This window comes from Synchiropus splendidus, chromosome 13, assembly GCF_027744825.2.
Source record: "Synchiropus splendidus isolate RoL2022-P1 chromosome 13, RoL_Sspl_1.0, whole genome shotgun sequence".
NCBI lineage: Eukaryota > Metazoa > Chordata > Actinopteri > Syngnathiformes > Callionymidae > Synchiropus > Synchiropus splendidus.
In genome coordinates this window covers 2,500,949-2,523,055 of record NC_071346.1, presented here as the reverse complement: position 1 = coordinate 2,523,055, position 22,107 = coordinate 2,500,949, and the positions used below count along the sequence as shown (strand labels likewise).

General features: G+C 43.5%; 2 protein-coding genes across 17 annotated transcripts; both read left to right on the top strand.

The window, feature by feature from the left end:
• Positions 1-7,063: 7,063 nt before the first annotated feature.
• On the top strand, positions 7,064-16,604 carry atcayb (ATCAY kinesin light chain interacting caytaxin b). Of its 13 annotated transcripts, none has more exons than XM_053884144.1 (15): positions 7,074-7,356; positions 7,510-7,598; positions 10,435-10,522; positions 11,836-11,888; positions 11,957-12,184; positions 12,249-12,407; positions 12,824-12,926; positions 12,993-13,124; positions 13,203-13,289; positions 13,904-14,002; positions 14,257-14,292; positions 14,336-14,395; positions 14,663-14,709; positions 15,390-15,434; positions 15,992-16,604. In XM_053884144.1, exons 3-13 carry the CDS (start codon positions 10,458-10,460, stop codon positions 14,706-14,708), a joined length of 1,068 nt encoding a protein of 355 aa, XP_053740119.1. In that variant the 5' UTR covers positions 7,074-7,356; positions 7,510-7,598; positions 10,435-10,457; the 3' UTR covers position 14,709; positions 15,390-15,434; positions 15,992-16,604. The 13 variants fall into 13 exon arrangements, with proteins under 13 accessions (XP_053740115.1, XP_053740119.1, XP_053740117.1 ...); XM_053884142.1 differs by having other exon boundaries at positions 15,886-16,604; XM_053884140.1 differs by having other exon boundaries at positions 7,064-7,160; positions 15,390-16,602.
• Positions 16,605-16,792: 188 nt separating this feature from the next.
• On the top strand, positions 16,793-21,723 carry LOC128769946 (nicotinamide riboside kinase 2-like). Of its 4 annotated transcripts, XM_053884097.1 has the most exons (7): positions 16,793-19,043; positions 19,111-19,201; positions 19,660-19,708; positions 19,902-20,067; positions 20,150-20,221; positions 21,189-21,295; positions 21,359-21,723. In XM_053884097.1, exons 1-7 carry the CDS (start codon positions 19,018-19,020, stop codon positions 21,442-21,444), a joined length of 597 nt encoding a protein of 198 aa, XP_053740072.1. In that variant the 5' UTR covers positions 16,793-19,017; the 3' UTR covers positions 21,445-21,723. The 4 variants fall into 4 exon arrangements, with proteins under 4 accessions (XP_053740072.1, XP_053740075.1, XP_053740071.1 ...); XM_053884100.1 differs by lacking the exon at positions 19,660-19,708; XM_053884096.1 differs by having other exon boundaries at positions 16,793-19,201.
• Positions 21,724-22,107: the final 384 nt, after the last annotated feature.

Genomic DNA, 22,107 nt, shown 5'->3' with positions numbered 1-22,107 from the left:
ATACATACAGATATAGATGAAGGAAAAGCAGCACAGTGTTTCTAGACTTCTGAGGCACCAATGACCCCAAATAAGAACCCAAATACTGAGGCACTCAAACATCATGATGCTTGACTGCACCACATTGTATCAATATTTTATGCGCACTATATCAACATCTAATAAACAAATACTTAGACATGCAACTGCGTTTGTGATATAACAACTGTTCAGTCCTCAGTTGGACAGTGAAATTTAAGGCCTTTCTGGACTGAGCTCAAAATAATAAACTTGTTTTCTTGCATATAATATTATATGTTTCTGTGTTGTGTGATTATAAGCTGAAAATAATGGCTGTTATCTGCATATAACAAAATAGTTTTCGACCAATAATATCGGATTATATCGTGATATTACTGTGTGAGTTTCGCATCGCCAGATTGCTGGTAATAGACAGGCCTGCATGGGACCTTTAGCCCTGCATCAGTGTCCTGGCAAGGGAGACAGACAACATCAACACCATTAAACTTGAAGCAAACGTGAATGACAATCTGTAGCCGCTGACTTGGAGTTGGGCACGCAGGAACTGGCCTGCCACGATTGGAGTGTTCTATGAATAACACCGGACGGTCCTGTCAACCCGTCCTTCATCTCCATGCCAAATATGTGACTCTGTCGCACACTTTCACGTCTGCGTGATGAAAAGATAAGTGCTATCATCGTTTAAATGACCTTAATTACCAGCATAAGCTCACTCATGCTGGAGCGCCGGCCTATTTCTTCTGCTGCATAATCCCAGCAAGAGAGTGCAAACATATGGGAGAGGTATTAAAAGGTTAAAGAGGTAGACAGGGAAACAGATGGCATTTAATGAGGCTCCCCTGTGAGATCACTGTCTTTTCATCAGTGTTATTACAACATTACAGTAATGTTGTTAGCCGGAGAAAAGTGTTCACACCAGGAAGACCCGGCGAGCGACAGTGAGCTCATGCCACAAGGGCGCGTCCCCCGCGCAGAGCTTTGAATCAGGAAGCCACTGACATGAGAGGGCTGTTGTACGGACTGTTGTAACAGTCGTTATTATTGGCATTTATACCAGAAATATTTACAATTGTTTTCCCGATCAACACATTTTAATATTATGTATTGACACACATTAAGTTACAACGTGACAGTCACCTCCACTCTCTGAGGATGCATGTGAGGAAGGTAGAGATGGGTGATATGGACAAAAAAATGATCACGATAAATGTTTCGGTGGTGAATTCTCCCGATAAATACATGCTCCTTCTCCTCCATGTGTTGGACACTACAGTCTCTCTTGAAACTGTTTGATGGTGAAACTCATGAGTGGAGTTTGTCTCCAACATCATGGTTTGTTGGTGTTTCAATAGAACAGTAAACTCAGTTTAGAGATGAGAAACTCAATGTTTCAGGTCTCTGGTAGAAGCCGCTGGTGTCTGACAGGCTGCTCTGCCAGCTTTATTTAGGGGTTAAATGGAGCCGTCTGCTGCTGTGTCTCATGTCTCTGAACAGTTGACTTGAACTACGGAGCAGTCTGGACACATTTCCTAGATGCTATTGAAGAAATATTAGAAATCAGGTGAAGAAATGATCATTTAGTCAGATTCTATTCTCCAAATCATTATTGTCTTGTGTGATGAAAAACCTTTTCACAATTCTCTCTCCTAAAACGCTTGTTTTCCATGGCCTCATTGAACTTTCACTCATACTTTGAGGCTTTAGAATTTGTTGATGGTCCCTAACTGATGGCGGCTCGTAGCATTAGCGCTGCCTGTGAGAGTGTGTCCGCGATCAGTGGACCCAATGGGGGTGCGGAAGAGGACGCCGCCGCCAATACCAGAGCAGAGCTCCATCCAATATCCAACTATTCTCACCAGCGCAGCGGGAGAGCTGCATGTGTTGATGTGAACCAAGGCAGACGAGCGCGTCAGAGAGCAGGATGTCTGAGCCATTTATAGCTCAGCTGCTGCCCCCGCGACACAAGCATGGCTGAGTTTGAGAAAATCCTGGAAGCAACGGTGAGACCGAGTGACATATCCGTGGACTGTAAAACATGAATAAACATGGCAGCGCCTGGCTACTTCCCCTGAAGCTCCATGGCGGCTCTCACACAGAGTCCAGTGCTTCACTTAAACTCTTAAACAGCTTCCTGTGGCCTGTTGTTGTTGTCACTGCGCTTCATCCTATCAGCACACGGACCGACTACAGTCTGGCACCGAGGCCTGTTGTCTCAAGGACGTTTTTCATACAGCTAATTCTATCAAGAGGATACTGACCAGGTTCTGCGCCACTATGGCGGCACTTGCGCTCAGTCACGCGCCTCAGTGCTGCTTTTGATTCGGTGAACGGCTTCACACATCCTATAGCTGGATGTGGAATCGGATAACACATGGATCATAATGAAGTACATTGTACTGCCACTCAAAAGATGGTTCTGTCCTCTGTGCTGTTAACATAGATTCCCACTGACTTACTTGGCTGAGCCGACACCCGACGTGGTTCGGTTTTACCGGTCTGCTCAGTGAGTTATATAAGTCACTTATCCGGTGGCGAGGTTCTGCTCCAGTAAACTTTACCAACGTCAGCGCTCGGTCGCTCTTATACGTGCGTCATTCACACTTTACACTCGTCTCCCTGGATTCCTCCGAGTCTATTTAAGGGTGGTCTGCGTACACCCTGACCCATTTTTAATGGGATTAGTGGCAGCTTGGCACAGATCTGCAGGTACTTGATTCCATGACCCGGGTTGTTCTGCTTAGCCCTGATTGCCATCCTGGAGCCGATTTACCAAGGTCCCCGTTTGCACAGTGTAGAGGTTTGTGGAGGGGGCGGAGCTATGCCGTGCGTGTCATTTACAAAGATTGCATGTGCAATTTAAAACGCGTCAGGGAGGCCATGTTCCGGTGGCGTGGACCGAGGAGAGCACTAACTCATTCATAGTAAGCCCCAAACTAATGATGTAAGGGTGAACCACTCGTCATTTTTTGGGCCGATACCGCTTGCCGATATTTTGAAAGTCCCAACAGGCCGATACCAATTGTTTCTTCTGCTTTTTTCCACAACCAAGACGCACGCAAATATTGTTATTTTTGGTAGAGAAAACATTGCAACTTCTTAAGCAAAATAAATGACAAATAGAAAATGCTAAAGTCAAAGTGTTTACTTTGAAATAAATAACTTTTATTCACTTTTAAATAAGCAATGAAGAGCTCAAACCCACAATGTAATCTTCACCTGTTAAATACCAGAATGTTGCCATATATCCTGACTGACCGATCCTCTTTTCACCCACTACTGTCGAGGGGATGAGTGTCTGCTACTAGCTGCTTAAAGCTCCAGTCTTCAACAACTGAACTGAACATTGGTTTTCGCGGTTAGCTACGGTTAGCTTTGGCTCAGCTCGCCTCTCGGTCGCAAATTTGGTGCGACAGTTTGAGGCCTCTCAGATGCGTGGTGTGTCATCAAATGAAAACTCCAAATACAACCTGTCAAACCAATATTGAAAACTGCTTTTTGAAAGAATGTGTGAGCAATTTAAATCACGCAAGAGACGGATGTTTTTCTTGGTGGAGTGCGGCAGAAGCCACGCCTCACGGACCAATATGATATGGCACTGGAGTCATGAAAACAATAGGAATTGAGCACAAATTGCCTTGACACGACACGTCTATGTTTGTCCACAGATCTTTCATGGCTTATATTTTAAACCATAGCTGTGACTTTTGTAGTTACATACAGCAACTCCTTTCTCCATTTTCACCGTGTTACGTAAACATATACATTTATCTTCATCAGCGCAAATTTTAACTTTGAATTGGAGGTCCAGACCTCACCATCCACTTGCAGCCTGTTTATTTCTAAAAACAAACTTCATGACCAGCTGAGACTCTGACGGAGGTTCACCCTGGATTTACACCCATCCATATCAGGGCTATAGCCATCAGTCCTGCAACTCAATTCTGAGTCAAGTCACGCGTGGCTGATGTGGAGGCCAGATGTGGAGCAGGTTATTCTCGTCTCCAGGTGACCAAGTCCAAGGCAGCGCTCACTCCTGTTGCACGGCTTGATCTGCACCTAATGAAATCTAAACTCCCCAAATCAAAACCTGAGATCTGGTTAAGTCAATCCACTCCATTAACATCTGAGCAAACATGTCAAGTGTCCTGAATTCCCGTTGGGAAAGAAGGCAGATCAGACGGGGGCGTGTTACAGAACGGTTGGCCTGGCACCAGACCGCCTCCTCCAGGTAAGACCTTAACTTTATTACCGTGGTTTTCATGCTTAAAGCAAGACCTCAGCGCTGCTCGCCGCTGTAAGGTGATTAAATCATTATTGTTTTAAAGCGTCCAGGCTAAGTGACGTGTTAATGGCGGCCTCCTCATATTGAGCCAGGTCTTTGCTCGGGGAGCTTAATCTCCTTCTCCTGCTAATTTGAGTCGGGAGGAAATAAAGCCGCACCCAAAGCTACAGGATCCGCTTTGCTCACATCCGTTGATGTCACTCATGATACACACACAAAGTCTGAAAAATCAGGCCCTCTAATACACACCCACGCGCTGGCTTCTATAGATGTGTGTCGGCTTCCGTTGCGTCGTCTGTTTGACCTTAAGGTTTGTCCATTCAAATCCCGCTCCTGCTCCTCCATCGTGTCTGGATATGGTGGTTAGAATTCCGGCCAAAACCTCCCTCTTGGATGACTTCACAGCCCAGGAAGTCGGAGTCGGCGCTTCCCGGTGGGCAGAGACGCCCAGGTGAAATTAGCACGGCGATGACGTCAGCAGCCGATCACAGGTTCATGCTGTTGAACACAAACATGTAACATCACTCCGAGGTCACACAAGGTCTTCGGAAAGACTCACGTTTCACGTCCGCTTCTGCCTTTCATCTCTGAATTGAGCATCTCAGCAGAATACATGTGGTGAAATCAGAGATTTAAACACGTGTTGGAGGTGTTTTTGAGGATCCACGGATGTGTTTTGTTGATGTAAAGACGGAACCTTGTCTTATTAGAGAGAAACCGTGGACACCCCTGGTGATGCTCCGCTCCTGGGACGCAAGACATCAGGGGGAAAAATGGATAAAAGGAGTCAAATAAAAGTTAAGCCTCTTGCATCTACTTCAAAATATTATTAAATTGCACCTCCAATTTCCACGTTTACTTAAAAAAGCAGACTCTCTAGAGGCAGGATGATTTTTTTTCTTTTTTATTTTGGAAATAAAATATTTAGAATGTTACACAAGTCGTGACGAACAAATAGATTCATATCGCAAAATGTGAATTTATTTTCTGTTCCTGTGTTTTGTGTCTCGTGTGACGAGGAGATCTGTCATCCATGACTTACTGCTTTTTTGTTTTTCCGTTTAGTTTTGTCGGTGTATTTATCCACGGAAGTGACTCGCCGGGTCTGGAAGAATGAGAGACAGAGACGCACTGCCATCTAGCGACGCGGCTGCGGTTGTACACACAACTTTCTCCGGAGCGACAGAAGAATGAATGAAAATGACGAGGCTTCCTTGTTACTGTAAACGCACATTTGTTGCACTGTAAGTTTGGCTTTTTTTTTTTTTTTTTTTGCATGGTGTAAATTGTTGCTTTGTTGTGAGACTGACCCGTAAAGTTCAGTCAGAATACCATTTTGTTCTTGTTCTAATGGGGAAATTATTTGTGGCAAAATAGCTGGGAATCACACACACACCTGAAAGATTCAGTTCACCCTTCACTTTAATTCAATCACCACGCACATACGAACCTTCATTATTTTTGCAGAAGAATTTAGAACGTTTTCAACCGATCTAACAATAACAATTTAATATGCCAAAATTAGTAAAAATAGGAATCAGATAAATAAAGTAAGCATCAAATTATTATTATTATGTGCATTATTTAAATAAAAATAAATCAAACAAATGTTGTATGTTTTCAAACTCAATATAAGATTTATTTATTACTATTGTTTTTTTGTGATTTGTATTGATTTTTATTTACTATTCAGATTCTAAAATTGTGTTTCACCTTCTACTCTCTGAATTTTCTTTATTTTCCTGATTTGATAACATGGTGTAGTTCATAATATGACAAGGTTTTTTGTTTATATTTGGCACAGTTTTTCCTGCCAAAAATTGCATGACAATAAAAATAAGTGGTCACAGAAGCGGGGGACGATATTTTCAGTCCAATGAACAGCTATTTGATTTATTTGTGCCTCTCCATCATTGTTAACCATAAAACATATGATACTTTCATTTGTGACTTTACAATGAAACTATTTGATAAGTAAGTAAGTCAAATAAAATCAACAGGGCTACTTAAATTTGGGCTCTTTGTAAATCACGTATAATATTCTGAACGTCTGAGCGAGACAGCCCTTGGAATTATATGAAAAACTGTCCACACTCCTGGTTAAACACGGGCAATAATTTTCATAAGCGCTTGATTTGAGGGCGGGGCTGCAATTGTTTGACAGGAATACTGCTGTTTAGACTCAAATATTTTTCTAAAATTTGGCTTGATCTAAACCAAGCGCTTGCCGCTTGATGAAATAAATATAACCACTTGAATTTTGATGGCAGATATTTTTGCTCACGTTTGACAGTGCAGCTCCACAGAGCAGTTCGCTGCACGGCACTGAGGAGCAGGGGGAGGAGCTTCGTGCCGAAAAAAATCCGCCAAAATAACCCTCCGATTAAAACGTTATGAGTCGGTTTTGTCAACGATTGTTTAAAGTGTGGAACTTATATGCGTTTTACTCCTGTTACCTGCGTCAGACGTCCCATCAATCACAACTCGCTCCGCGAAATTACGCCTGTAAACAAATATGGCGGCCAAACTACGGTCGCAAAAGGGTCATGAATCTGCGAATTTCGATCATATTCACCAAAATTACAGAGCAAAAACGGCATTTGTGATGACACTACGGGCAGGGCCTTATACCAGCAGTAATGACCGGATACTTCGGGCGTCCATTTGTTCATGTTTTGCAGTTGAGACAGAACGTGGGAGGGGAGAAAGAGAGGGGGCGGGAGGAGAGAGCTTAAACTGGCCTGTGAGGAAACGTGAGCGCGAGAGAGAGAGAGGGCGGACGTGCGAGGGAGGAGGAGGAGGATGCTGTTGCCAGGAAACAGGAGGGACGTCCATCACTTCTGGCTCGCAGGCGGCGGTAAACACGCGAAACCGCGGCTCTGGAACTAGAACGAACGTGAGAGAGGGGAGCGCAGCTGACGATGACCCGGGGCCTGGCGCGCAGCTGAAGCAAATCCGAGCGAGCAGAGGCGGGCTGGGTTGCATAATCAAAACACAGTTGCCATCCGGGTGACATCATCATCATCATCGTCGTCGCGGGATTAGAGCCTGGGGTAAGAGAGAAGCAGCAATGGCAGAGAGGGAGAGCGAGCGTCAGCACTCAAGCTGGCGGATTATCTTCTGTCAAAAAGCAGCGTGAGACGCGTGGAGATGCTTGCTGTCTGAGGATGCTCCTGACTGCGTGTTTCTCTCTGAACCGACCACAGCCATGGTTCTTTCCCGGCCGAGGCCACAAGGACGGATCGACACCAGCATGGAAAAAGTCTCGCTGAGGAGGTCGTCTTAATTACAGTCTGTGAGTATTGGCGCCGTGGGATGAAGGGATTTATCTGAGGGTGGTATCCACGCGCACCAGTCACTTCCAAGGGACCAGATGCTTTTCTTGATCCGTGAAATTCAATTTTCAAGGCAAAACATTTTGACCATCAACTCCACAGTGGAGAAAATACGATTAAAATGGACCAAAAATGGAGGTTCGGATGTGATTCAAGCATGTAAAAAATAACCCGACATAGGTCATTTCAATACGTCAATTGTATTGCTTCCAGTGATGTCCTGACTGTGTAGAACATGATAGCGTCATTGAAACAAATGCATTTTAATGTGTCGAGGGTGAGAAAATGTGCATTTATTGGATTGAAGTTTTTCCTTGTGTGTGTTGTCAGGGCTCCTTAACGCTGCTGTCTGATTTGCTTGGAATATATTTGACACGTTTATAGATAAAACACATGTAGGTCGTTGATATTAAAATCATAGTTTGGCTGAGAATGAAAGGTTTGCCTGATGAATCTGCTGTTTTCATTCACAAACTAAATGATAAATAAATCCAAATCTCCTGTCGCTTCCTCAATATATTTCAGATGTATTTATTTTTTATATATATAAAGTGGGATTGCGCAATAGATGTGATCTTTTAAAAATATTTTTGACATTAAAATGAGCCCTTTCTCACCTAAAAATGAACTATTTTGATCAAATGCAGTAGAAATATGGCACCATTCAGCGTGAGTGTTGAACACATCGAACCAAGTCAGAAGATGGTCATCATGTTTTAGGCTGATTTCAGGAGTAAGTGTGACTTGTGGAGTGGAGGAACAGAAGGACTGGTGTCAGTGGTTGAACTCTGCGGAAGCCTTCCAACCACGGCTCCTCGTGATTCTGAGTTGGCCTTCACCTACAGTGCAGATAGTGTCCCGACCCTCTCATGACACTGCCCTCAGGTCTGACTTCAGCAGCCTGTTTTCCTCCATGTGCTGGAGCCTGCATTTAACATCATGACCTCGAGCCGAGCACGAAACAAAAATAGCTCCTCGCTGAAACCAGTGACGTGATGGTCCTGCTTCCATCCAAATATTCCACATTAGCTCGAAAAGTAAGGCGACAAAACTGTCGATCAGACCAGATAGATGTTGGTCACCTGGCTTCGTGCAGTGATCCCTCCATCTGGACACAAATCCCTACTGAGCACGTGCAGCGTCAGTCAGCAGTTCTGATATGAGCAGTCGCCCACACATGCTGCAGGTCTCCAGCGTAAACCAACCGTGTTTGCTTTCATCCTCGGGCTTCCCAGAGCTCTTTGTTTTCAAGTGATCAATCTGCAGCGTTTTATTGAGAAAGGAAGCACAACTTCAAATGTGCTCTTTAGAAACCAGGGGAGTTTCCCAGCTCTGCCAAAGATAGATACCTCTGCGATGAAAAAACAAAGCCAATATCTTTGTGATCACAAAATAGTGGCATGTAGATTCCCATCATAAGAAGCAGACTAAGAGGGAGTCGCACAAAGTGAGGACGAGATTAAAGGTTTATAAAAGCTCGGTTTGTTTGTAAACACACTAACTCCAAGACATATGAAACTTTCTGGGCTGGTTTTAAACCTTAGGCATGATTTGATTGTCGGTGGGGCTTTTATTCCCCAAACAAATTTAAATGAAATAAACAGCACGTCCGGTCATGTGAGCGGCACCGTTTAAAACGGGCTGCAACCGGACATTTGATCTCATGGAACACCACAAACAATCCAGTCATAAATCGAAATGGAATCATAAATCAGACTTCACTGTGTGACTGCAGTTGCAAAATGAGGATATACCAACATACAGGAGGTTTTCTGTGAGCAGCCTCTTCTTCTACTGCCCCCTGCTGTCCGGTTGACCTCATCGCACACGCCATTATAATGATGAAGATTAAATCCGTGTTGGGGAATAATATTGGGGAGGGAAAATCACTTGTGCATGGAAATAAGCGACAGCATCTTCATTTCTACATGTAGAAATGTAACTTGTTTCGAATAATGAAGCAACACTGGTTTCTTTTTGACGTTTCAGACAGAATGTATTGTGTTTTTGTCATGTTTTTTCTTTGTCAGCTGGGTACAGTGATGATGCTATGTCAAAGCAAGATGGTAACAATTGAATATGATGGTGCTGAAAGGCAGAAATGTGATCAAGAGGTTGACTTCACTCCACATTCCAGCTGGTGAGACTGTGCCCAGGTTGAGATCATGTACATTCTTTAGTGTCGTCCAGCATTGTTTTTTTCATTTCATGAATCTAATAAGAATCTTTATCAGTGTCGTCCACGGAGGTGCTGCTGTAAAGTCCCTGTGGTTGTGGGTAAATAAAAATAGCCTGGTAAATACAACATGTCATTGGGTTCTGAGCTATTCAGAGCCGCGACGCGGCAGCCGCGGCAGCCCGAGGCCTCCGCGCTTTTAGCCCACTTTGATTCACTTCTGCCGCTCGCTCGTGTCCTGCAGCTGCACATCAGTGCCACGCCAGTGGACAAATGAACTCTGAGGTCACGGCTCCTCCACCGCCGACTCACACATGCACGCACGCTCAGTCTGTGACCGGTGACGCCTGCAACCAAAATCCAGAGTTCTGACGCGAGCAGCTGCCTTTGGTTTTGCTTATGTAACAGATCATATGTAGGTTTGATGATGTCTGCCAAATGATTGGAGTTGGAGGCGCAAGTGTTACATTTCTGAGCCTTGTTTCCCAGCATTTATGAACCAAGTAACTCAGAGGAACGTCCATACCCACTGCTTTTCACTGGGATCTGTTCGGAGCTTCTGGTGGAGTCGTTGAGGCCACCCAGATGTTACAGAGTTCATGCTCCTTTGTTCCTCCTAGTCAGCTGAGTCCTCTGTCCGAAGATGGGGTCCGTGCGCATGGACAGCATGGAGGTCAAAGATGAATGGCAGGACGAAGACTTCCCAAGGTAAACTGCTTATTCAAGAGTCCTCTGAAGGTGAAGCTTTTTTTTTTGTTGTGTGCTGGTTTCAACACTCAAACAACTGAAACCATTAAGTCTTCAATGAGTCTCTTTACCATCTTGACCTTTTAAAATATTTCCCCCGAGGCTCTGTAAATCGGTTATAAACAGTGGTGGGAGTAGAGAAACGTCCCTTGTGTGAGTCATACGTCTCCCATCACGTCACATGTGACTTGTTTAGGAGTGTGACGGAGCAGCTCCGACAGTGCGTCACCGAGAGCTCCTGCGTGGTCTCTATTTCCCCCTCCCTCCCTCCCGCTCAGGGGCTGCAGGCAGACGCACGCACACACGCTTCCACAACTAGTCCGGTTAGCGATCGCAAAACGTCTTCAAACTTAATTCACACTGTTCTGCTGCCTTCAGCGAGGGCGCACACTCGCTTGTCACAAATTATATTTGCTGTCATGTAGGCCTCTTAAAAATAAATAGGTGGAAATAGTCCACTTTCCAACTGAAATGAAAAGACTGAAACTGTGCTTAAGTTTAAAATGGAACTTGATGCCCTGCGATTGGTCCAGGGGAGGAGAAAAGGGGGATTTAAGGAAGCCATTTTGTACTGTTTGGAGAGGGTGTGTGGTGGTGGCAGAGAGCGGAAACCCCTCAGTTGGAAAACTAATTGTGAGCTGTTTGTTGTTTCTGTTTTTGGAAAGCTGACTCGGTTGTTTTTGTGGAACTCCATCCAGTTTTCCCTGTACATTGTGTCAATAGCCTCTTTGATGCATTTTTCCTCTTTTGGTAAATACCAAAAGTGCGGACAAGAACCCCGCGTCAAGGAGGGTAAAGTCTTGACTCAACACTAAAAATGCTTGCTAGATGATGATGTGAGTTTCATTGATAAAGAAGCAGGACACTGTTTCGTGAAGCCTCATCTGCCCATCACCACGGAATATCTTCTCCCATAGAGAGAGCGTTAGCAGGCGCTAATGTTAGCATCAGCTCAACCCAGCCAAGATGAGAAGGTTTTTGGGCTTGGACACAAAACAAACGTTGATTTTAAAATGATTGATTGTCAGTATGAGTCCACTGAACACATACAGCTTGCTCCAGATGACGTTTGCTAAAGGGACGAGGTTATTTTGCTTCATTTTTGCGCATTAATGAGGAGCTAAGTGACTTGTGTTTGGGGCCAGTGGAAGCAGAAGTGTCCGGAGTCATGTAGTCGGTAGCCGTCTGAAAATGGCAGTGAAGGACGGGGAGGATTTGGGAAGGTGGAATGAAGGAGTTTAACTTGACTTTCAGTCCCTGGTGTTCTGCTGCAGGCCTCTTCCAGAGGATGGCGACTCGACGTGCGGCCTCACCGACAGCAGGAGCCGTGAGTTATGCAGCAAAGCAGCGATGCTTTCTGAAGCACTGTTGTCGACCCGCGCTGCTCCTCGACAGACCCTCCCAGCAGCCTGAAGGTGGGCGAGTCGGCCGCCCAGCGCAAGCGTCGCACCCTGACCGCGCCCGACATGAACCTGTCGCTGGACCAGAGCGAGGGCTCGGTGCTGTCCGACGACTTCCTGGAGACGCCGGACGACCTGGACATCAACGTGGACGACATCGAGACGCCGGACGAAACCGACTCGCTGGAGTTCATGAACAACGGGAACGAGTTGGAGTGGGAAGGTCAGACGGCGGTTTCTTGAATCCCGGACGCAGCTGAAGTGACGCTCTTCACCCCTGATGGCAGACGACACTCCTGTGGCCACCGCCAAACGTCTCCCTGGAGAAGGAGAGGAGGAGAGGGACTCGTCCGGCCGTCTGTGGCGCACGGTGATCATCGGTGACCAGGAGAAGCGGATCGACATGCAGGTCATCAGGCCGTACCTCAGGGTGGTCACGCACGGAGGTGAGTCGAACCCTTTTTCTTTGGTAGCTTTCACTGAAGAGACGGCCTGAGAAAAGAAGAAAAAAGAGGCTGTTATGAGGATGAGCTCATGGCATCAGGACGTTGTTGGGTTGTTCCACGAACACGGACTTGAGTTTCCATTTCTTCAATAAATTCTCTCTTTATTTGCTCCCATTTTCCCAGCAACGAATAATTCCTTGAAAACAAAACAAAACTGGATTACGAGGGCCTCCTCTATCCCAGTTGGTGGCGCATCGAAAATCCTCGCCCTTTCATTTTCAAATATGTATTTACGCGCAACTGACTATGAAAATGGGTTTGGAACTTGGCGAGAAAAGGAGATAAACCTTGTCTTGTTTCGTAGCCTCTCGGTCATAATGCACAGGCCATAAACACGGCTGACTGTCTTCCACCAGGTTACTACGGTGAAGGCCTGAACGCCATCATCGTGTTTGCAGCCTGTTACCTGCCTGACAGCAACTGTGAAGAGTACGCCTACATCATGGAGAACCTCTTCCTGTAAGGAGCATAGACTGGAGAGCAGTTGGCGACAGCAGGTGGCGTCACCTCTCCTGTGCTCTGCAGGTACGTGGTGAGCAGCCTGGAGCTGCTGGTGGCCGAGGACTACATGATCATCTACCTGAACGGATCCACCCCTCGCAGGAGGATGCCCGGGATCAGCTGGCTGAAGAAGTGCTACCAGATGATTGACAGGAAGTGAGAGACTCAAGCGGGAACAGCTTTCTGCTCCGTGTCTTCTCATGTCATTTAGAATTTCATGATGACTCCCGGCAGGCTGAGGAAGAACCTCAAGTGTCTGATCATCGCTCACCCGAGCTGGTTCATCCGGACCGTGCTGGCCATCTCAAGACCCTTCATCAGGTGCGAGCACCGCTTCCTGCGCCAGCGAAACACACAGCATGAGTGAGACTCACTGCTGTTGCTCTGACTTGAATCACAGCAGTTTCTTGTGTCAATTCAAGAGTTAATTTCTGTATTTTGCAATTGATCTCTAAAATAATAGCTGAAAAAATCTATTAGAAAATGTACTGCATAAAACTCATCTTGTTGCATGGACAAATATATTTTACATATATTTTCACCTTCATATATGTTATATAAAGCTTAACCATGACATTTAATGTCTTGTGGTTGCTTTTTTCATGTATTTAATGTAATTTCATTTTTTCTTAGTTTTGTATTTTTTTATTGTTTAATTCATCATACTCCTTTACTACGTTATGTTCTTACTTATAGTGTCGTTCCCCCTGTTCATTTCTTACATCTTTAAATTTAAAAGATTTCATGTTAGAATTCATGTTAGTTTTATCGAATTTTATTGTCATTTTTTAACTTTTTTCCACACTCCCTTCATTTATTACTGTATTTATTTTTAATATCCACAGATTAGTGTATTCACGAATTTACATCTTTATATCTGTAATAATGTTGGAGTTTCTCTCGATAAATATTAAAGTGCTGTGCGTCCCCTGCAGTGTTAAGTTCATCGAGAAGATCCGCTACGTCCACACTCTGGAGGAGTTGAGTCAGATCGTCCCCATGGAGCACGTTCAGATCCCGGACTGCGTGCTGCAGTAAGTCCTTCCCACCACCAGAGGTCACACTTAGACTTAGACTTTCTTTATTGTCATTGCACAAAACATATTACTATATGATGGCAACGAAATTTCGGAAAACTTGCGCCACAAGTGTGAATATTCATGGAGAAATGACACTTCCAGGATTTAATAACTCAAACTAAATTGGTTTTAGGTGGGAAAGATGTAAAGTATAGCGTAAAAACCAACACATTCAATCTGTCTTGACTCTTTTTCTCTGATATACTAAGGTACGATGACGAGAAGATCCAAGCCCAGCGGGAGAGGTGAGTCAGTTGTGCCATACGTTGATGTAACCAAGAGTCACAGAGTATCTCTGACCTCCAGGCTGCAGCAGGAGCAGCTCGGCTCGTCTGCATCTAAAGAAAGGTGACCTGATTCCCCAGTACATACAGTCCACAGCTATTTGCAGTCCAAACTCTCCCCTTATTTTACAGCAAGATATTCATCGTTCAGCGTTAGAAATGATCCGAGGGCTTTCAGACCACACACATTTGACTCCGGCTGTAAACAGTCGAACAAGCTAGTGTCAAGATATTCGGCCCAAAAATAACAAGGCAGCTGAAGCGCTAACCCGCTGATCTCAATGTTTGACTGGGCTTGAGCGAGAGCCTGACTCTAATCTGTCTCTTCCAGGCCGAAGTCCATGATGGCAGAACTGGGCCCAGACATTGGACATTAAGGTGAGTATCTGCGGACGGAGGGTTCCACTGCCACGAGCACATACTGCTGTGTGCTGGGGTCGTGAGTCACCAGCAATATGTGACGCTCACACCCTCTTTATTCTACTTCACTTTCAAAACCATCGCTGTCGAAGTTGGAAAATTACATTCCTGTTAAATAATGAAATCAAGTTGAAACAATGAAAAAAAAAAACTTACTACTATATAAATATATATATACTATAATACTATAAGTCAAGTAAAGTGAATCTAAAACAGTAAAATAGATTTAAAAAGTTATGGATAAAAGTCTCCAGGAGGGGAAAAGTGACTTTTTTATTTTGGTGAAAATTGCGTAAACGATATATATATATATATATATATATATATATATATATATATATATATATATATATATATATATATATATATATATTGAAGTAGGAAAATATATATTATTTTTCATCAGATTAAGAAATTGTAGAATGTGTAACATTCATTGACAAAAAAAATGCAGAATCCAATCCTGGAAATGTATTCTATATTAATGTTCTGTATATAATACACCCTTTCTAAAGCAATATAATCTTTGTCTAAAATATCATGAATTATTATTATATCCGAAGCAACAGCAATGAAAGATGAATGAAAAGCATGAATTCAAAAATCGACCGAGTCCTCAGGGAACGCTTGTCTTCCAGGGCCACGCCTCCTGCTGCGTCATGTTTCCTCAGCACACACATCAGGTGGTTCTTCATCATCATCCTCCTCGTCCTCCTGCACTCGCTGTTATGTAAAGCTCAGCTGCTCTGCTCTTTAAGAGGCTCGCACACTTATCAATTCTATTTTTTGATCCTGCCACTCCTGTAATCGGGTGAAGCAGGTTGGGTTATTTTAGAAGCCCAAACCCTCACCACCACCACCACACCCCCTCCCCCGCCGAGCTGCGTTCCTCTCCACCACCCATATATCACCTGAGACATCTGGATGACATCTGAGGAATGGACACGAGCCCCATCTCCTGACTGAGAGCCAGACGACCGCTGACCTTCTATAGATTATATAACCAGCACCAAATATGAAGAGCAGTTTGCCTGGATGAGGCTTCTCGATCTGAGGCCTTAAGTTCAAAGCAAAATACAGTCGGATTTTTAAAGCCCTTTGAGATAACTGCTTGAATAGTGTTTTTTCCCCCAGTGCAGAGCTTTTAACAAAGTGGATTCAATGTTGAAGAGCTCACCTGCTGCTTGTGAAACACCTGGCAGCCGACCTGAGACAATCATGGCGTCCATTTCCATCCCAGTGTTGTGTGCATAGAGACGACTGGTTTTTACGGCCTGGAAGCTTTCTGGCAACACCTGAGGGGAGATCCGGAAACCCTGACCCAGCATCTCCAGCCGTCATCTGCTTCTGAGTCACGATCAGCTGCATGCGTTTCATCGCGGTTCAGGCGTCTTCAGGTGCAGAGTGAAGCGTGTACGTAGCCGTGACATGCCAGCGTGTCCTGGGCTTCCTGTGGTTGTTCCTGAGGCAGGGTGGCATGCTTGTTGATATCCCTCTGGTGTTCATGTTGTGGATTTACTGTTGTATATCAAGAGGATACGTGGTTATTTATGGAAACGTGCCATTTCATGTTTGTAAAATAAATACATGGGAAGCAGCTGCAAAGTTTTATTCCTTCTGGAATCCAGGTCAGACACAGCAAAGGTGAGTGGTGAGAGTCACCTGCTGATCTGTTCAATCACTCAGACCTTCACGGTGACTTACGTTTAAGTTTATAGCGACACTAAACAGAAAGAAGTGGACACAGGTATTTGAACAGCTCATCATGAAACACTCCCTATATTGTTTCATAATCAAACTGTGAAAAGCTTTATGTTTATTGAATACATTTGACTTAAAATTTTAAATTAAAAAAAAGAGCCAATATATATTTATTATATATATATATATATATATATATATATATATATATATATATATATATATATATATATATATATATATATATATATTTCTTGTTAAATATGCTATTTTTAAAAAGTTATATTCCAGACAATTGTTTTCGTTATTTATTGTTTATAAATTGCATTTATGTTCATACGAACAGTGAGCGTTGCTATTAAGATCCTATGTGTATTTCTTTATTTTTAGAACCACACTACAGCAGGTTAATAAGAGAAATAGCATTTTAAAACGTGACTTTTCAATCATGCTCACTTTGCTCACCTCGGTGCACCAATATAAACAGTCCGTCGAGCAACGCACAATAGTTCCGCTTGTGACACTTGGTTTAGATCCGATAAGTGACCTTCTCCGCATCAAGTGACTATGATACAGATATGTTCAGGTTTCAGATTAACAAGATAAATATATAGTAAATATCTACGTATCGACCTTGGCCATATACCGCGACAGGCGTTTTTTTCTTCTGTTTTAAACAAACGCAGTATTATGGTGGCTACAGCGTCACCCGGTGGTTGGAGGGCGGAAAACTCAACAGCATAAAACATGAAATAGTCTGAAAAAGAAAAGCAATATTTCCTCAAAGGTCCTTTCAGATCCACTTTTTCTCTACAGTAGTCCCATCTCACTTAACAATAGAGTAGCTTCACATCAAAATAACGTTTTAAATGTTTGTGATTTCAAACTTATAACAGGTTTATTTTGAAAAATGGCCCCCTCCCTCTAAATGCTCCTCCTTCTACAGGCCTGGAACAGACTTGCTGTCGGATTTCAGCTAAAACTGCTCCCAGTTTTGTTGTTGAGCATTTGAGCGCCACATGTCTGTTTTGTCTGAAAACGACTGAAATTCTTGCCATGGAGACCAAGCCGTCCCTCTGTCTCCAGACACGGCGACTGAGCTTGAGAGGAAACGAAGGCTTGGTGTCGGGGGGATCCCTCTGACAAATGACTCTGTCACGCTGAGATGAGGGGACAGAAAGTATTTGGACCACATGCTTGACACGCCTCAGTCTGCTCATGTCCTAGATTGGACTGGAGCCACGAGGGGCAGTTTTGTAACGTCAACTGTCTCTGAAGCAACACGTCAAGCCTCATGACCTGCTAGTTTGATGGTCCACGGCCTATAAAGGTGACTGTAAATCTTTATTATCGTCCCAGGAACGGTGAGGAGAGAGTGGGTTTGAGTTCACAACTCATACAACAACTGAGAGACACAAGCGTGTCAAGGATTAAAACACAGATCCTCTGTCTGTCGAAGCACAGCTTTGAGGAGAGGAGGGGAAATACGCTTCAAAAATACGATAAAATAACTGGAGAAATAAAAAATACTGCTTGTTTGTTTAACATGAAAAAATGCTGAAATATTAATATAATAACAAATATGTTAAAAATACGAGGACAATGTTGCATTTTAGGTCTGAACATTTTGAGAGAAGACAAAAATCTCAATAAAGGCATAAGAGTCAAACACTGGAATTCTACACAAATGGAAAGAACCTCAACATAAATATCATCTAAAATTTAAAAAGATTAATTAAAAAAAGGAAATATCAAGGTTGATTAAATTTTTTTTTTTAATGTTTGAATGTCTATTAACCTCTTCAGAATGCTAAAACTATTATTAAATGAAAGCTCTAATAGTCATAAGATCATAAAAATTTGAATTATAAAACAAAATAAAAGCACTAAAATCGAATGAATGTGTCATAAATAATTTCATAAATTCATATCCATAATAATGAAGAAAATTGTAAATCAGCTTGTTTGAAGTATGTAATAAATATATATTAGTTATTTGTCATAGTTATGAAAAATGTATTTACAATAATAATCATAAAAATCTGTAAGAAATGAAAATATAATTCATAATAATGAAATACATGTGTGTGAACGTCCCGTGATAAGGTGTGGATCCACAGAGCCGACTGCAGACTGTGACTCACAGTTTGACCCGAGCGTGTCACGTGACTCAACCTGGACCTTGTTTTCATTCAGAAGTTCAGAGAGCCACAATGGGAGACGTGTGTGTGTGGAAGACTTCTGAGCTGCATGTCCTGTATCCACTTGACCCTGAGCGACAGGTGGAGAAACGCACCCCCCCTCCCTCCCCCGCACCACCCTCCTCCTCCCTCCACCTCCCTCTGGATTTTGGAGTCTGTTGCGGATTGGCCGTCCGCGGCGCTGACGCCGCCGCTGGACCCTTTAAAAGCCCGTCGGTGAGATAGTCTATCAATGAAGTAGTAAAAGGAGGGAACGTCAGCGGCGGAGGAGAGAGGCAGGTCTTGAGACTTGGAGAGCGAGAGCTTGCTTTAGTTTGGTTCCCCTCTTTTACTTACTGAGTTCCGACCAACATCCAGCAGAAGCATGAAGTTCATCATCGGCATCGGAGGGTGAGCGCATGAGTCACATGACCCCGGGGTCGGAGACAGAGGTGCTGATTTCCCGCTTCCTTTTCAGAGTGACCAACGGTGGGAAGACCACTTTGACAAATAGGCTACTTAAGACATTACCCAACTGTTGTGTTGTGCACCAAGATGACTTCTTCAAGGTAAGAGCCTCCCCTTTCCTCTGAACCTTTGAAGTGTCTGCTGGCAAGGTGAGACTTTTGAAGCCTCCAGTCTGACCTGCAGCTGTGCTGTCATGGCAGTAGCCTAGTAATGCATCTGGCTGATTGTGTCCTGGACAGCCAAGGGAGAGGTCGAGCATCGCCACTCTAAGTCACATCCCTGCTTCCACTGAATGAAAACGCTGCCATTTTAAGAGTAAAAACCCAGGGTCGGCCCGCGCAACGGGTGAACTAAACAGCTGCTCGGAAGCCCCAAAAACCGCGTCCACCGAATTGACTGGCCGATGATCGTGCCGTTAGCGAGCGAAAGACGTTTGCGACGTGGCGGATCCGCGCGGGACTTTTAGTGGAGATGACCCTTGACTTGCCCTGTCCAGGCGTGATCAGCTCCGACTGGTTACTAGGTTGCAGCAATGTTTTGTTGGTGACTGTTATTTCAGAAACCCGATCAGATAGAAGTCGGGGAGGACGGCTTTAGACAGTGGGATGGTAAGAATGGATTTGGCGTAAGAAACCATTCAGTAATGTCACACTTTCTTTCCTGCACATTCATTATCATCACTTTCAGACCTGCACATTAACCAAAGCAACACGGCCGATGTGTTGTTAGAACGCATCGCAGCGCGGCGTTGCTCGCTCGTGTGGTGACACGCGCTCTTCTGTCCCTCCCTGCTCTCTCCAGTGATCAGCGCCCTGGACATGGAGGCCATGGTGAACACGGTGAGGGGCTGGCAGGAGAACCCCGCCAAGTTCGCCCGCTCGCACGGCGTCGGCCTGTCGCCGGGGGCCGAGGAGCCCGGCAGCGTTCACATCCTGATCGTGGAGGGCTTCCTCATCTACAACTACCAGTGAGACGCCGCCCGTGCTTGTCCTGACCCCGTGACCTGCCGACCCCAGACCCGTCACGCTCACCTCTCTCCCTGTCCGCAGGCCTCTCATTGACGTCTACGACAAGTGTTTCTACATTTCACTGCCGTATGAGGAGTGCAAGCTGAGGAGGAGGTAACCGCACCCAGGGTGGAGCGCAAGAGTAGCTGACGGAGTTTAGTCAACCTCCACAAACTTACAAAATTCAGCAAACAAAAAAGATTTTCAGCGCAAACGAAATAGTCCAAGTTTAATTGAATGCACAAACAATGGTTTACAAATTCAGATACAGTTAAAGAAAAATTAAAATTCATTCAGTGCACATAAAATATTTTAATTTTTATTAAATTATTAGTTTTTATTTTCAGAAAGCGAAATGAATAAATAAACATGAAATAAAGATATTTAATGCACACTGATTTTTTTTAGCATACGAAAGATCACTAGAGGAAAACATGTCATTTAAATCTTCTTTTTTTTTATCAATAAATATTTTCATAAAATTTCTTAAAATATTTAATAGGGCTCAAAAACTAAATAAAATGAAGATTTTAAAAAATATGTTTTAATATCATAAAAATTACAATTATGAAAATCTAAATAATCATAATATTGTTTAGATGTATATTTTTATAATATATAATAAATTAATTTAATAGACAGAAAATATTTTAATTTTTACACATTTTTTCAGCAAAATAAATGAATTACGACATTTTTTTAGCATACAGAAGATTACTAGAGAAAAAGGTTTTGTCCATTAACTCTAGCTACAAATGAAAATGATCAAAAAATAATGTTTTTAAAATACGTTTTTAGAAGTAAAAAAATAAAATTATGAAACTAAAAAATAATCATATTATTGTTTATAAAATATTATTATTAAATAAATAAAATGTCTGTGGAAAGCCTTTTTCACCTGACAGTGATAAGAGCCAGGCTCTAAAATATTTCTTATTGGCTGTGTAGTAGTTTATTAATGTCAGATGAGGCGTATAAAATGTACAGTTACAACACGAAAATTAAATAAAGGCAGCTTGAATGTTAATATGAATAGCCATGGCGTTGCGCTGCTGCTGAACCACATGTTCCTTCTGTGCAGTACGAGAACCTACACCGTCCCCGACCCCCCCGGTCTGTTCGACGGCCACGTGTGGCCCATGTACTTGAAGCACAGGAAGGAGATGGAGAGCTACTGCGACAGGATAGGTGAGCCAGCCGCCGCGGGCCTCCCCCTCTGCTCTGCTCACTGAACCCGCCTCTCTCCCACAGAGTATCTGGACGGGATGAGCTCCAAAGACGACGTCTACACCCGCGCCTTCGACAGCATCCACAACTCGCTGCTCAACAGCGTATAGGTGGCGCTCGCTCCCTCACCTGCCGCGAGTCGTGGCGCCCGCTCGGCCTTCTGTGTACAGCCTTGTAAATATGAATCCGCTCCGCTGCTCTCACCAACGAGCTTAAGTGTAAATAGTTTCCTGTAACTTATTGAGAACCAACAGCAGATGTGCTGTCTTTTATATGATCCTCTGTGACCTTGTGTTTTCCTGAACAATAAGCCCGAGTGTAACATCCTCTTCCTCTGTGTCGAAATCAACCGTGCCCAGCTGATGGAGGGATTTCTGTCATCAACTAAAGACGTGACTCAATCCACCCCATGCCTCCTCTCTTCTCTGCAGCCCAATCGTTCATTTTATTCATAGTGAAATATTGAACACAAAATGTACTTTTTCATACTAGTCTCATGCGTAAACTTCTATTGCTGCTTATAATTTGGCAGATATATATATATATATATATATAAACAATGTTTTTAAATATGTTTGAATACAGTTTTCACTCTCACATGAAAATGACCATATGATCATGTAAAATGTGAGGAATATTTTTAAACCCAATTCCACATCATTTTTAATTGCATTTTCTTCTCAGACATTCATTGTTATTATTGAGTTTACACATTAAACATATATTGGTTTCATCTCACTGTAAACCTGGCAACTGCATGATAATAATAATAA